At 35.2% G+C, this 12,747-nt stretch overlaps 1 protein-coding gene across 2 annotated transcripts in view; it reads left to right on the top strand.

Moving 5' to 3' along the window:
- The window catches only part of ALCAM (activated leukocyte cell adhesion molecule), a 193,254-nt gene extending 180,965 nt beyond the window's left edge, over positions 1-12,289 (top strand). For both annotated transcript variants that reach the window (XM_068546819.1, XM_068546818.1), the window contains 2 exons: positions 8,183-8,298; positions 9,847-12,289. In XM_068546819.1, the coding sequence (XP_068402920.1) occupies positions 8,183-8,270 (88 nt within the window). In that variant the 3' untranslated portion in view covers positions 8,271-8,298; positions 9,847-12,289. The remainder of the gene's footprint in view (positions 1-8,182; positions 8,299-9,846) is intronic.
- The last annotated feature ends 458 nt before the right edge of the window (positions 12,290-12,747 follow it).

Raw genomic sequence — 12,747 nt, 5'->3', positions numbered from 1 at the left:
AGGTCTTCTGCCCATTTTTGGATTGGGTTGTTTGTTTTTTAATATTGAGCTGCATGAGCTGTTTATATATTTTGGAGATTAATCCTTTGTCCGATGATTCATTTGCAAATATTTTCTCCCATTCTGAGGGTTGTCTTTTCCTCCTGTTTATGGTTTCCTTTGCTGTGCAAAAGCTTTGAAGATTCATTAGGTCGATTTGTTTTTTGTTTTTTTTTTATTTCCATTACATAGGGAGGTGGATCAAAAATAATCTTGCCATGATTTATGTCAAAGAGTGTTCTTCCTATGTTTTCCTCTAAGAGTTTTACAGTGTCCCGTCTTACATTTAGGTGTCTAATACATTTTGAGTTTCTTTTTGTGTATGGTGTTAGGGAGTGTTCTAATTTCATTCTCTTACATGTAGCTGTCCAGTTTTCCCAGCACCACTTATTGAAGAGACTGTCTTTTCTCCATTGTATATCCTTGCCTCCTTTGTCATAGATTAGTTGACCATAGGTGTGTGGGTTTATCTCTGGGCTTTCTATCTTGTTCCATTGATCTATGTTTCTGTTTTTGTGCCAGTACCATATTCTCTTGATTACTGTAGCTTTGTAGTATAGTCTGAAGTCAGGGAGTCTGATTCCTCCAGCTCCGTTTTTTTCCCTCAAGACTGCTTTGGCTCTTCGGGGTCTTTTGTGTCTCCATACAAATTTTAAGATTATTTTTTCTAGTTCCATAAAAAAATGCCATTTGTAATTTGATAGGGATTGCATTGAATCTGTAGATTGCTTTGGGTAGTATAGTCATTTTCACAGTATTGATTCTTCCAATCCAATAACATGGTATATCTCTCCATCTGTTGATATCATCTTTAATTTCTTTCATCAGTGTCTTACAGTTTTCTGCATACAGGTCTTTGTCTCCCTAGGTAGGTTTATTCCTAGGTATTTTACTCTTTTTGTTGCAGTGGTAAATGGGAGTGTTTCCTTAATTTCTCTTTCAGATTTTTCATCATTAGTGTATGGGAATGCAAGAGATTTCTGTGCATTAATTTTGTATCCTGCAACTTTACCAAATTCATTGATTAGCTCTAGTAGTTTTCTGATGGCATCTTTAGGATTCTCTATGTATAGTATCATGTCATGTGCAAACAGTGACAGTTTTACTTCTTCTTTTCCAATTTCTATTCCTTTTATTTTTTTTTTCTTCTCTGATTGCTGTGGCTAGGACTTCCAAAGCTATGTTGAATAATAGTGGTGAGAGTGGACATCCTTGTCTTGTTCCTGGTCTTAGAGGAAATGCTTTCAATTTTTCACCATTGAGAATGATGTTTGCTGTGGGTTTGTCATATACGGCCTTTATTATGTTGAGGTAGGTTCCCTCTGTGCCCACTTTCTGGAGAGTTTTTATCATAAATAGGTGTTGAATTTTGTCAAAAGCTTTTCCTGCATCTATTGAGGTGATCATATGGTTTTTATTCTTCAATTTGTTAATATGGTGTATCACATTGATTGATTTGCATATATTGAAGAATCCTTGCATCCGTGGGATACATCCCACTTGATCATGGTGTATGATCCTTTTAATGTGTTGTTGGATTCTGTTTGCTAGTATTTTGTTGAGGATTTTTGCATCTATATTCATCAGTGATATTGGTCTGTAATTTTCTTTTTTTGTAGTACCTTTGTCTGGTTTTGGTATAAGGGTGATGGTGGCCTCATAAAATGAGTTTGGGAGTTTTCCTTCCTCTGCAGATTTTTGGAAGAGTTTGAGAATGATGGGTGTTAGCTCTTCTCTAAATGTTTGATAGAATTCACCTGTGAAGCCATCTGGTCCTGGACTTCTGTTTGTTGGAAGATTTTTAATCACAGTGTCAATTTCATTACTTCTGATTGTTCTGTTCATATTTTCTATTTCTTCCTGGTTCAGTCTTGGAAGGTTGCACCTTTCTAAGAATTTGTCCATTTCTTCCAGGTTGTCCATTTTATTGGCAAAGAGTTCCTTGTAGTAGTCTCTTAGGATGCTTTCTATTTATGCGGTGTCTGTTGTAACTTCTCCTTTTTCATTTCTAATTTTATTGATTTGAGTCCTCTCCCTCGTTTTCTTGATGCATCTGGCTAATGGTTAATCAATTTTGTTTATCTTCTCAAAGAAGCAGCTTTTAGTTTTATTGATCTTTCCTATTGCTTTCTTTGTTTCTATTTCATTTCTTTCAGCTCTGATCTTTATGATTTCTTTCCTTCTGCTAACTTTGGGTTTTGTTTGTTCTTCTTTCTCTAGTTCCTTTACGTGTAAAGTTAGATATTTTATTTGAGATTTTTCTTGTTTCTTGAGGTACACTTGTATACCTATGAACTTCCCTCTTAGAACTGCTTTTGCTGCATCCCATAGGTTTTGGATTGTCATGTTTTCATTGTCATTTTTCTCTAGGTGTTTTTTGATTTTCTCTTTGATTTCCTCAGTGATCTCTTGGTTATTTAGTAACGTATTGTTTAGCCTCCAAGTGTTTGTGTTTTTTACGTTTTTTTTCCCTGTAATTCATTTCTAATCTCATAGCATTGTGGTCAGAAAATATGCTTGATATGATTTTAATTTTCTTTAATTTACTGAGGCTTGATTTGTGACCCAAGATGTGATCTATCCTGGAGAATGTTCCATGCACACTTGAGAAGGAAGTGTAATCTGCTGTTTTTGGATGGAATGTCCTATAAATATCAATTAAATCTATCTGGTCTCTTGTGTCATTTAAACCTTCTGTTTCCTTATTTATTTTCATTTTGGATGATCTGTTCATTGGTGTAAGTGAGGTGTTAAAGTCCCCCACTATGATTGTGTTACTGTCGATTTCCTCTTTTATAGCTCTTAGCAGTTGCCTTATGTATTAAGGTGCTCCTGTGTTGGGTGCATATATATTTATAATTGTTATATCTTTTTGTTGGATTGATCCCTTGATCATTATGTAGTGTCCTTCCTTGTCTCTTATAACATTCTTTTTTTAAAGTCTATTTTATCTGATATGAGTATTGCTACTCCAGCTTTCTTTTGATTTCCATTTGCATGGAATATCTTTTTCCATCCCCTCACTTTCAGTCTGTATGTGTCCCTAAGTCTGAAGTGGGTCTCTTGTAGACAGCATATATATGGGTCTTGTTTTTGTATCCATGCAGCAAGCCTGTGTCTTTTGGTTGGAGCATTTAATCCATTCACGTTTAAGGTAATTATCGATATGTACGTTCCTATGACCATTTTCTTAATTGTTTTGGGTTTGTTTTCGTAGGTTCTTTTCTTCTCTTGTGTTTCCCACTTAGAGAAGTTCCTTTAGCATTTGTTGTAGAGCTGCTTTGGTGGTACTGAATTCTCTTAGCTTTTGCTTGTCCATAAAGCTTTTGATTTCTCCATCGAATCTGAATGAGATCCTTGCTGGGTAGAGTAATCTTGGTTGTAGGTTCTTCCCTTTCATCACTTTAAGTATATCACGCCACTCCCTTCTGGCTTGTAGAGTTTCTGCTGAGAAATCAGCTGTTAACCTTATGGGAGTTCCATTGTATATTATTTGTCGTTTGTCCCTTGCTGCTTTCAATAATTTTTCTTTGTCTTTAATTTTTGCCAATTTGATTACTATGTGTCTCGGCGTGTTTCTCCTTGGGTTTATCCTTTATGGGACTCTCTGCGCTTCCTGGACTTGGGTGGCTATTTCCTTTCCCATGATAGGGAAGTTTGTTACTATAATCTATTCAAATATTTTATCTGGTCCTTTCTCTCTCTCTTCTCCTTCTGGGACCCCTATAATGTAAATGTTGTTGCATTTAATGTTGTGTCAGAGTTCTCTTAGGCTGTCTTTTTTTCTTTTCATTCTGTTTTCTTTATTCTGTTCCACAGCAGTGAATTCCACAATTCTGTCTTCCAGGTTACTTACCCGTTCTTCTGCCTCAGTTATTCTCCTATTGATTCCTTCTAGTGTAGTTTTCATTTCAGTTATTGTATTGTTCATCTCTGTTTGTTTGTTCTTTCATTCTTCTCGGCTTTTGTTAAGCATTTCTTGCATCTTCTCGATCTTTGCCTCCATTCTTTTTCCGAGGTCCTGTATCATCTTCACTATCATTATTCTGAATTCTTTTTCTGGAAGGTTGCCTATCTCCACTTCATGTAGTTGTTTTTCTGGGGTTTTATCTTGTTCTTTCGTCTGGTACATAGCCCTCTGCCTTTTCATCGTGTCTATCTTTCTGTGAATGTTGTTTTTGTTCCACAGGCTGCAGGATTGTAGTTCTTGCTTCTGCTGTCTTCCCTCTGGTGGATGAGGCTATCTAAGAGGCTTGTGCACGTTTCCTGATGGGAGGGATTGGTCCATGCTTTATTTTTAAGTTGTGAAAATATTATGTCCTCAAACTTATTATAACTTCCTTCTTCCCATACTGGTCAAAGTAGGTTGAAAAAAAAACACAATTGCAAAATTGATTTATTACATTGCTAAATTTATTTTATTTTATTTTATTTTATTTTATTTTTATACTTATACAACATTGACTCTTTTATCTGTCACTCTCTCTACTGGCTCCCTGAAAGCTGGAATTTTTACTTTGGAGGAAAGAATAGTATTTAATGAAGTGAGTTTGAAAGAATAAAAGAGAAAGAGAGGGAGTGAAAAGAAAAGTAGAGAGAAAAGGAATGAAGGAAAAGTCAGGGAGGTGAGAGGAGGCAAGGAGAATAAAAGAAAAAGGTTTTGAGAATCATGTAGTTTTTCTTGATTGCCACAAAATCTTACTGATTTATAGAAATTATAGTTATTAGTATATATTAGAATATATAGTAAGGTGCTTTTAGAATAATCAAGGTACATATTTATGCATATAATTTTGTGCAGTTTTACCTGAAAACATTGGAGTAAGACGTCACTCAAGTTCTATCATTTCAATGTAGATTTTCTCTATTTTACCTATCGGTAAAAAAGCAGCTGGGTCTGTATTGACTTCATATTGCTGAACACTAATATCATAAGGAACAGTAAAAAGGAATAGATATAAACTGTAATAAAGTCAGTTAGTTCAATGCAGTAAAAGAAATATCTTTTGGATGCCTACCATATTCAGACAGTAAGATATAATAAAACATGGTCCTTATTATCAAGGAGCTTACACTCAACTCAAGGAGACTAAAGAGATTGGCCACATTTGAAGTGTCATGGGACAGATGGCTGGATATCTGGGTAGAGACTCACTGAAGGGAAGAGCTGGATCTCTCTGTGTTTAAGGTCTGAAGAAAGCAAAACATGCCAGAGTCTCAGTCAGAAACTTGAGAGGGCCATGACTTAGGAGTAGGGACAAACCAGATGTAGACTGAGTCTTACTAAAACTGCAACTGAGCTTCAGACCCTATCTGCTCACCTATCTGCAGTAAAGGGGGGACCTTATGTGATGGAAAATAACATCATATGTAGTCTCTGCTGTTATTTTATATATGGTGTCATGCAAAATAAAAAGGACTAGTTATGTGAAGAGTCAAGAAAATATAATCAATAATCAAGAGGAAAAATAGACAAGCAGATCTATGCATTGTTTTATTGTAGTTAACAGGCAAGGATATTAAAATAACTATAAATAAGATATTGAAAGTGGAAGAAAAGATGGCCAAAGGAGATGAATGGAATAGAAAATAGAAATGTACTTTAAAATATTTAAAAATCAAATTGACATTTTAGACCTGGAAAAGATAATATTAAAAAGTAGGTCTTTGGGGACTTCCCTGGTGACACAGTGGTTAGGAATCTGCCTGCCAATGCAGGGGAGCCAGGTTTGAGCCCTGGTCTGGGAGGATCCCACATGCCACGGAGCAACTGGGCCCATGAGCCGCAGCTGCTGAGCCTGCATTCTAGAGCCCACGAGCCACAACTACTGAGCCTGCGTGCCACAGCTGCTGAGGCCCACACGCCTAGAGCCCATGCACTGCAGTGAAGAGTGGCCCCTGCTCGCCACAGCTAGAGGAAGCCCGCACACAGCAACGAAGACCCAACGCAGCCATAAATAAATATATAAATAAAAGACTTGACCTTTTAAAAAAAAATCTTAAAAACGAAAAATAGGCCTTTGGTGGATAAATTTAAAAGCAGACTGGCCACAGCAGAGCACAAGAGAAGTAAACTGGAATACAGATCAATAGAAAACATCCAAGTTGAAGCACACAGAGGAAAAAGAATAGATAAGACACACAAGAGCATGAGAGACATGTGGGACACACACAAAAGATCTAATCTATGTATAAGTGAAATCCCAGAAAGAATAAAGAGCAAGAATGTCCGTCAGCAGTAAAATAGATAAATAAGCCCAATAACAAGCTATACAGCAATGAAAATAAACAACCTACAATTACATGCAACATTATATATGAATGTCACAAACATAAAGTTGAGTTTAAATAAAAGGCAGACAGAAATGAATACATGTGGTATGATTCCATTTATAACAAATTATAAAACCAGGTAAAACCATTCTGTGAGATAACAGGACTATAGTAACCTTTGGGGAGGTAGAAGTGACTGGAAGGGAGTATAATGGAGGATTTCTTCATCTGCAACTATTTTGTTTCTTGAACTAGGTACTAGTTACATTCATGCACCCAGTTTTTGAAAATTCATTGAACTGTACTCTTATGATAGGTACATTACCTTGTACCTTGTATGGATATTACTGAGGTTACTAAGATTTTATTCGTTACTAGTTAAGTAACTTATTAGCAAAAGAGACTAGACCTCAAATGATCTGTGATATATATATAACATGGTATATATAATGTAGATGGCATATATACCTTTATTTTATACATGTAAATTCATATATATATATATATATATATATATACTGTCACATATTATAGGACTCAATCATGTTGGCAGGGTTTGAGGTTGCTCTCCTGCTTATGAATCAATTTAGAAGGCTGTAGTTTAAGCTAAATTAAGAATTTTTAAATCACAAATTAAATTAAATTTAGGCTAAATATAATGAATGTCTCAGTATGAATGAGCCATATGTCTTTATCTCACTTGGACATAAATCATACACAGTTACACACTATTAACACTATGACACTGTTAACACTATCACACTGTTAAGTTGTGATTCTTAGCAAATGAGTTAAGGAGTTCTATTTAAAGCAAAGAAATACTCTTCGGGAAAAATGGAGTTTTCTACCCTAGCTTCCTTAACCAAGAGACACATCTGGTACTATATAATTTTTATATAAAATTAGAAGTATTACTAGGAATTATATAGCAATAATAATTTGAAGTACCATATCACTGTGATTTCCCTGATGTGCTTGTAACATGGAGAGAGTTAGGGAATAAAGGAGGAATGGAAGGAAGGAAGAGAGAGGGGAGGGAGGGAGGAAGGAGGGAAGGAAATAGTTCACTCTTGGAAATACAGTTATGATTTCTCTCAAGTGGTCACAAAACCAATGAATTTAGCTGTGTGTTTAAGAAAACCTGATTTCAGCTCTTAAAAGAGAGAATCTAGTAGTCGTGTGTAACCCTGGAAGCCACTGGGGCAGTGGTTCTCAAACTTTACATGCAGCAGGACCACTAGGAGGTCTTGTTTATCATAAATTGCAGGCCCTATCCCCAGAGTTTCTTTTACATGCTTCTATGGTGGGGCCTCAGAATTTTCACTTCTGTCACGTTCCCAGGGGGTGCTGATACTGCTGGTCTGGGGCCACAATTTGAGAACCACCACATTAGAGCTGCCTTAGCTTCTGCTAAGATACAGGACATTGGTTCAACATGGATGCATAATAGGGAATGCAGAAACTGAAAGCCCCTAATGAAACTTCTTCAGAAAATTTTTGCAGGATGTATTTGCCCAGAATGAAAATTTTGACTATCAAATGATAATAATTACTTCCGGGAAAGTAGAAAGAAAATCAACCCAGCCAAAAACATGATGCAACTAAGTATGTGTAGTCTGTGTTCAAAATAACTGACTTCTTTTTCTCTTAGCATATATTTAATGCAACCCTACGACCAAGGTAATTTCAGTGGAATGTGTCCTGTTACCAATCAAGGCTCACAGATGTGGAATTGTTCGTCCTAGGGGCTTACCTGTATTAGATGTAAAACATTTGCTTTTCAAAGATACATTAATCTGAACCCTAAAATTAAAAATAAGAAAGGTTAAATATGTGTGTGTCAATGTGATAATGTTTAATTCTCTCATAGGACTGCATCAAAACATGTAAACAAGGATCTTGGTAATCTGGAAGAAAACAAAAAGTTAGAAGAAAACAATCACAAAACAGAAGCCTAAGAGAGAAACTGTTCCACTTGTTGTCCAGGTGGGTAGGCTGTTTGAGGTTTATAGAAATAATTCCCAGGAAAGTATGAAACATCCTAGAGATGAAAGGGAAAGCCTTGACATTGAGACCTTATAATTACAGCTTTCAAACAGGAAGAGAGTTTTTCAAAAGGAAACTTTGGTTACTCAGAAAGCTATTCTCAGAAGTATGGAATCTCAACGGACTCCCCATCCTCTGAATAAAAATCATTATCCTCAGAATAATTGAAATCAATTTTGAGATTTTAACATTCAATGAGCATTTTTTATTCTAATGCCAAAAATTTTGCTGAGTGCAAAAATCTTAATTTTATAAATTGATATTTTGATTAGATGAGAAGCAATTCTCATACTTTATTTTAAAAAGCAATTATGAGAATAATTTTAAAATATAAAAATTTTAATCCAAGGATTTAATATACTTAAAAGTGTCAGCGTATTTATACAGCCATCTCTCAAATCATTCTAATGAAAAGACTAACAAATTTGTGTGTGTGTACACACACACACTTTTCCAAATAGTGTATATATTATATATGTGTGTATGTATCTATATGTGCATATATATATATGTGTGTGTGTATTACGTATATATCAATATAATATATATACATGCATATATATTGCATACGTCAATATATCATAGCTATATGAGTGTGATTTTTAAGATAATCTCCAAAAGAGGTATGTTTCCATGGTATTGCCACTTTCAATTTGAACTTTTTATTTTTATTTATGTTCTCTTGAGCCAGTCAAACAGAGAAGCCATTTGGACAAATTATTTTTTGTGTCCTTGAGAATAGTGTTACTACAGTTTACTTAAATATATAAAAATCCCCAACAGCCATAGTAAAACTTTGGTTCATTATAAATAAACCGCAAGTTATCATTCGAGTGAGTCACCTAAATTAATCCCATAGAGGAGATAGGGAGCAAGGGAAAGAATTGCAATTAGAAGAATGCACACAGGAAAGAAAAATAAGAATGATTGAAATAAGACATTTTCATAATCTGGAAACCAGAATCTCAAAATGATTGGGTGAAAAGAGTAAGATCTGAATTCCTTCCCTTATCCTGCCTTCCACTGGAGACCAAGTACGCAACATTCCCACCTGATTCTTATTTCTGCTTCTCTAGGATTCGTTCCTCAATCCTCTGTAAATGTAGAGTTTACCTTCTTTTTTCTTCAAAATCAGAGTAAATTCTCAAAGGAAAATTGAGCTTGAGGACAAAGCCCACAAAATGGAGTGTGATTTGAAGGGATAAGTGAGTTTGTTAACCTGAAGAGAAACAGAATGAAATATTTTCCTGAAAAACCTTATAATTTTCATAAGAACTAAGCAATTTTCACAAAAATACTTTCAACAATTCAAAAACATTATTAGTTGAAGAGCTGCAGCAATACCTGGGATTACAGTTAGGTTCAGGGACAGTGGAGCTTTATAAAAAGCTCTTATGAAGTATCACTTTCAGTACAAAGCATATGTTGATTGTGAAAAGTGATTGCTATGGTAACTTATCTGAATTGTGGTTTTTTTCATCATTTCAGAGAAAAGAAAACTATATAGACCAATTGAAGCATGAACGTGGATTGTATTTAAGACATATACAAAGACATTGACGGCAATTCATGGTTCAAGTGTTAAGCAGTTCATTCTACCAAGCTGTCACAGGATTTTAGAGAATTCTCTCAAATAAAACAATGAAATGAAATTACAAACAATAACAACAATTTTTGGCAGCCATGATAATAGGTCATATGTTGTGTTGGTTTGATTTTCTTTTCTGTAAATGTCTGCACTGAGAATTCCTTTTTGGTTTGCCTTTTATGTAAATTTTTTACGTAGCTATTTTTATACACTGTAAGCTTTGTTCTGGGAGTTGCTGTTAATCTGATGTATAATGTGATGCTTTTATTTCAATTGTTTATATGGATAATCTGAGCAGGTACATTTCTGATTCTGATTGCTATCAGTAATGCCCCCAGACTTTCTCACAAGCACCTAAATCCCAAAGGTGGCAGCTTGTGAAGATTGGGGACACACATTGCCCTAATCAAAAAGTGATTTTTATCACTAGGGAGGAGGAGGCAAAGAGTGAGGTTGATTAGCACCAGATGAACTACTTCTGTGTATATGCCACCAGCTGACTGTCAAGGAAATCACACGCACATGTGCACACACACATAATAATGGTGCTCCCAAACTGACAATTTTGCCTATTCTGAAAAAAACATCACATAGAATTTGGGTAGCATTTACCTTTAGAGACACCTGCTAGTAAGTTATTTTCTGTCAAAATAAGAAAACAAATCAATGAATGAGAGACAGTTTGGAAAAATCATGGATAACATTCCCATTTTCATAGGTCACTATGTAAATCACTGTAATTGAAAATTGGAGTTAAATCCTTTGGGTTATCCACTGCCTTAAAATTATACCTATTTCCTTTAAAAAAAAAAGATATCAGTCAGAATTGGAGATTTTTAACAGTGATCATTATCAAAGCTGTGTTATTTTCCACAGAAGATAGAATATATATTTTTTTCGTGTGTTTTTGTTAACTACGCTACAGATATTGAATGCACCTTGAGATCATTTAGTGTTTTTAACTGGTACATAATTTATCAAGCAGTACATCAAAAAGTGTAATAATAAAATGTCTATATACCTTTAGTTACATTCAAATTTGTAACTTTATAAACATGTTTTATGCTGGAGGAAATTTATAGGGTGGTAGTGTAAATGGAAACTTTTTGAAGTAGGCTGGATATGGGCCAATAGCTACTTGGGACTAGACTTTTAAACTTTGCTCTTTCAAGCAGAAGCCTGGTTTCTGGGAGAACACGGCATGGCCATTTTTGTCATGGATTTACATAACTTTATTGAAGAAAAATGAACATCAGATTTCCAGGTATAGAACCGTGTTCTTTGGGAGGAAAGGAAAACTGGTGTTTGTTTTCTAGATTGATGGAATAAAAAATTAGGAAGGCAATAAAAAATAAATTGAAGATTAAAGTCAGATGAAGATTAGGAATAAATACTTTGCCACTTCTGCATTATTTAGAAACACACATTGTTGTACATTTGTAAACCGTTTGCTGTCTGAGCAATAGTGACTCAGTTTAATAAAAGCTTCCTATAGTGTATTGGTATGAATTAAATACATAAAATATCCTATTAGACTTGATGCTGTATAAAATATTATGAGAAAAAAGAAAATATGTTATTTTGCCTCTAAACTTTGATTTATTGAAGTTTTATTTGGCAGGAAAAAATTGAATCTTGGTCAATATTTAAACCAAAGTGAAAGGGGAAAAACCAAAGTTATTTGTTTTGCATGGCTACGCCATTCTGTTATCTCTGTAAATACTGTGATTTTTTTTCTTTTATCTTTAGAATTTTGTTAAAAAAATTCTAAAATTTTTAAACACCTGCTTTCCACAATAAACCATGAACACTAAAATGAACTTATTTCCATATAAATATTTTTTCTTTTTATCTTTTGGTGTGAGAGATCAAAGGTTCAAAGTTTAACTCCTAAGAGACATTTGCATAAAGAAGCAATGTGACAATAGAAAGAGAGGTTTTTACTGCAATTATTTCTTGGCTTCTATGGTTAACTAAGTCCAAAAACAGCTGTCAGAACCTAGAGAGCAGAACATGGGAAACTGAGCTATGGACTGAAAGCAGAAAGTTTGCCTGGGGGAAAAAGGGACAACATTGTTACCAGTGAATCAATGCCTGGATAAAAAGGAAAGCTTATGTGTGCAACAGCGGCCATAAGCACAGCAAGGCTGGGAAGGAAGATAATGCACGATCCTCAACCTTTGAGGTTTTGTCTTTCCAAACTTAACTCTTTGGCAACAGGAGACAGGTTTTGCCAGTTCAAGGTTCACTCCCTATGTGTGATTACAGGACTTGTATGTGGAAATGGATTAACATACCCATCTATGCCTAAAAGATAATAAAACTGAAATATGTCTTCACATATCTCTCACAGCTGTCTGCCTCTTGTCTAAACTAGGATGTTCATGCGTAGAAAGTAGTTGTCTTTATTAAAGAGTGGAAAACTCACTGTGACTCCCCATCTCCCTGGAGAAGTAATTCAGCAAAATAAAATCGTCCATGCCCTCCTATGATGTCAGGTAAGCCACTTCAGCTAGTCCCCGATTTCACAAGGGGTGATTTCTATAATGCGCGTATCTCCCTTTTCAGCCATAGAGTCACACTTATTGTGGGCCTCCCACGTGGCTGTCCTGGGAACTGACTTAAGAGGACCCTTGCCTGTTCAGCGTACCATCTGGAATTACCTAGGCATGAACCTAGAAATGCTTCCCCTTCCAAGTAAGGTAAAGCCAGCTATGTGCGTCAGAGAAAGTAATTAATATTTATTGAGCTCATACTGTGTGCTTGGGCCATCTATACGTTATCTTTTTTAATCCTGAACG

This window comes from Eschrichtius robustus, chromosome 6, assembly GCF_028021215.1.
Source record: "Eschrichtius robustus isolate mEscRob2 chromosome 6, mEscRob2.pri, whole genome shotgun sequence".
Lineage (NCBI taxonomy): Eukaryota > Metazoa > Chordata > Mammalia > Artiodactyla > Eschrichtiidae > Eschrichtius > Eschrichtius robustus.
Note: the sequence above shows the minus strand (reverse complement) of the source record. Positions and strands in the feature narration are given on the sequence as shown.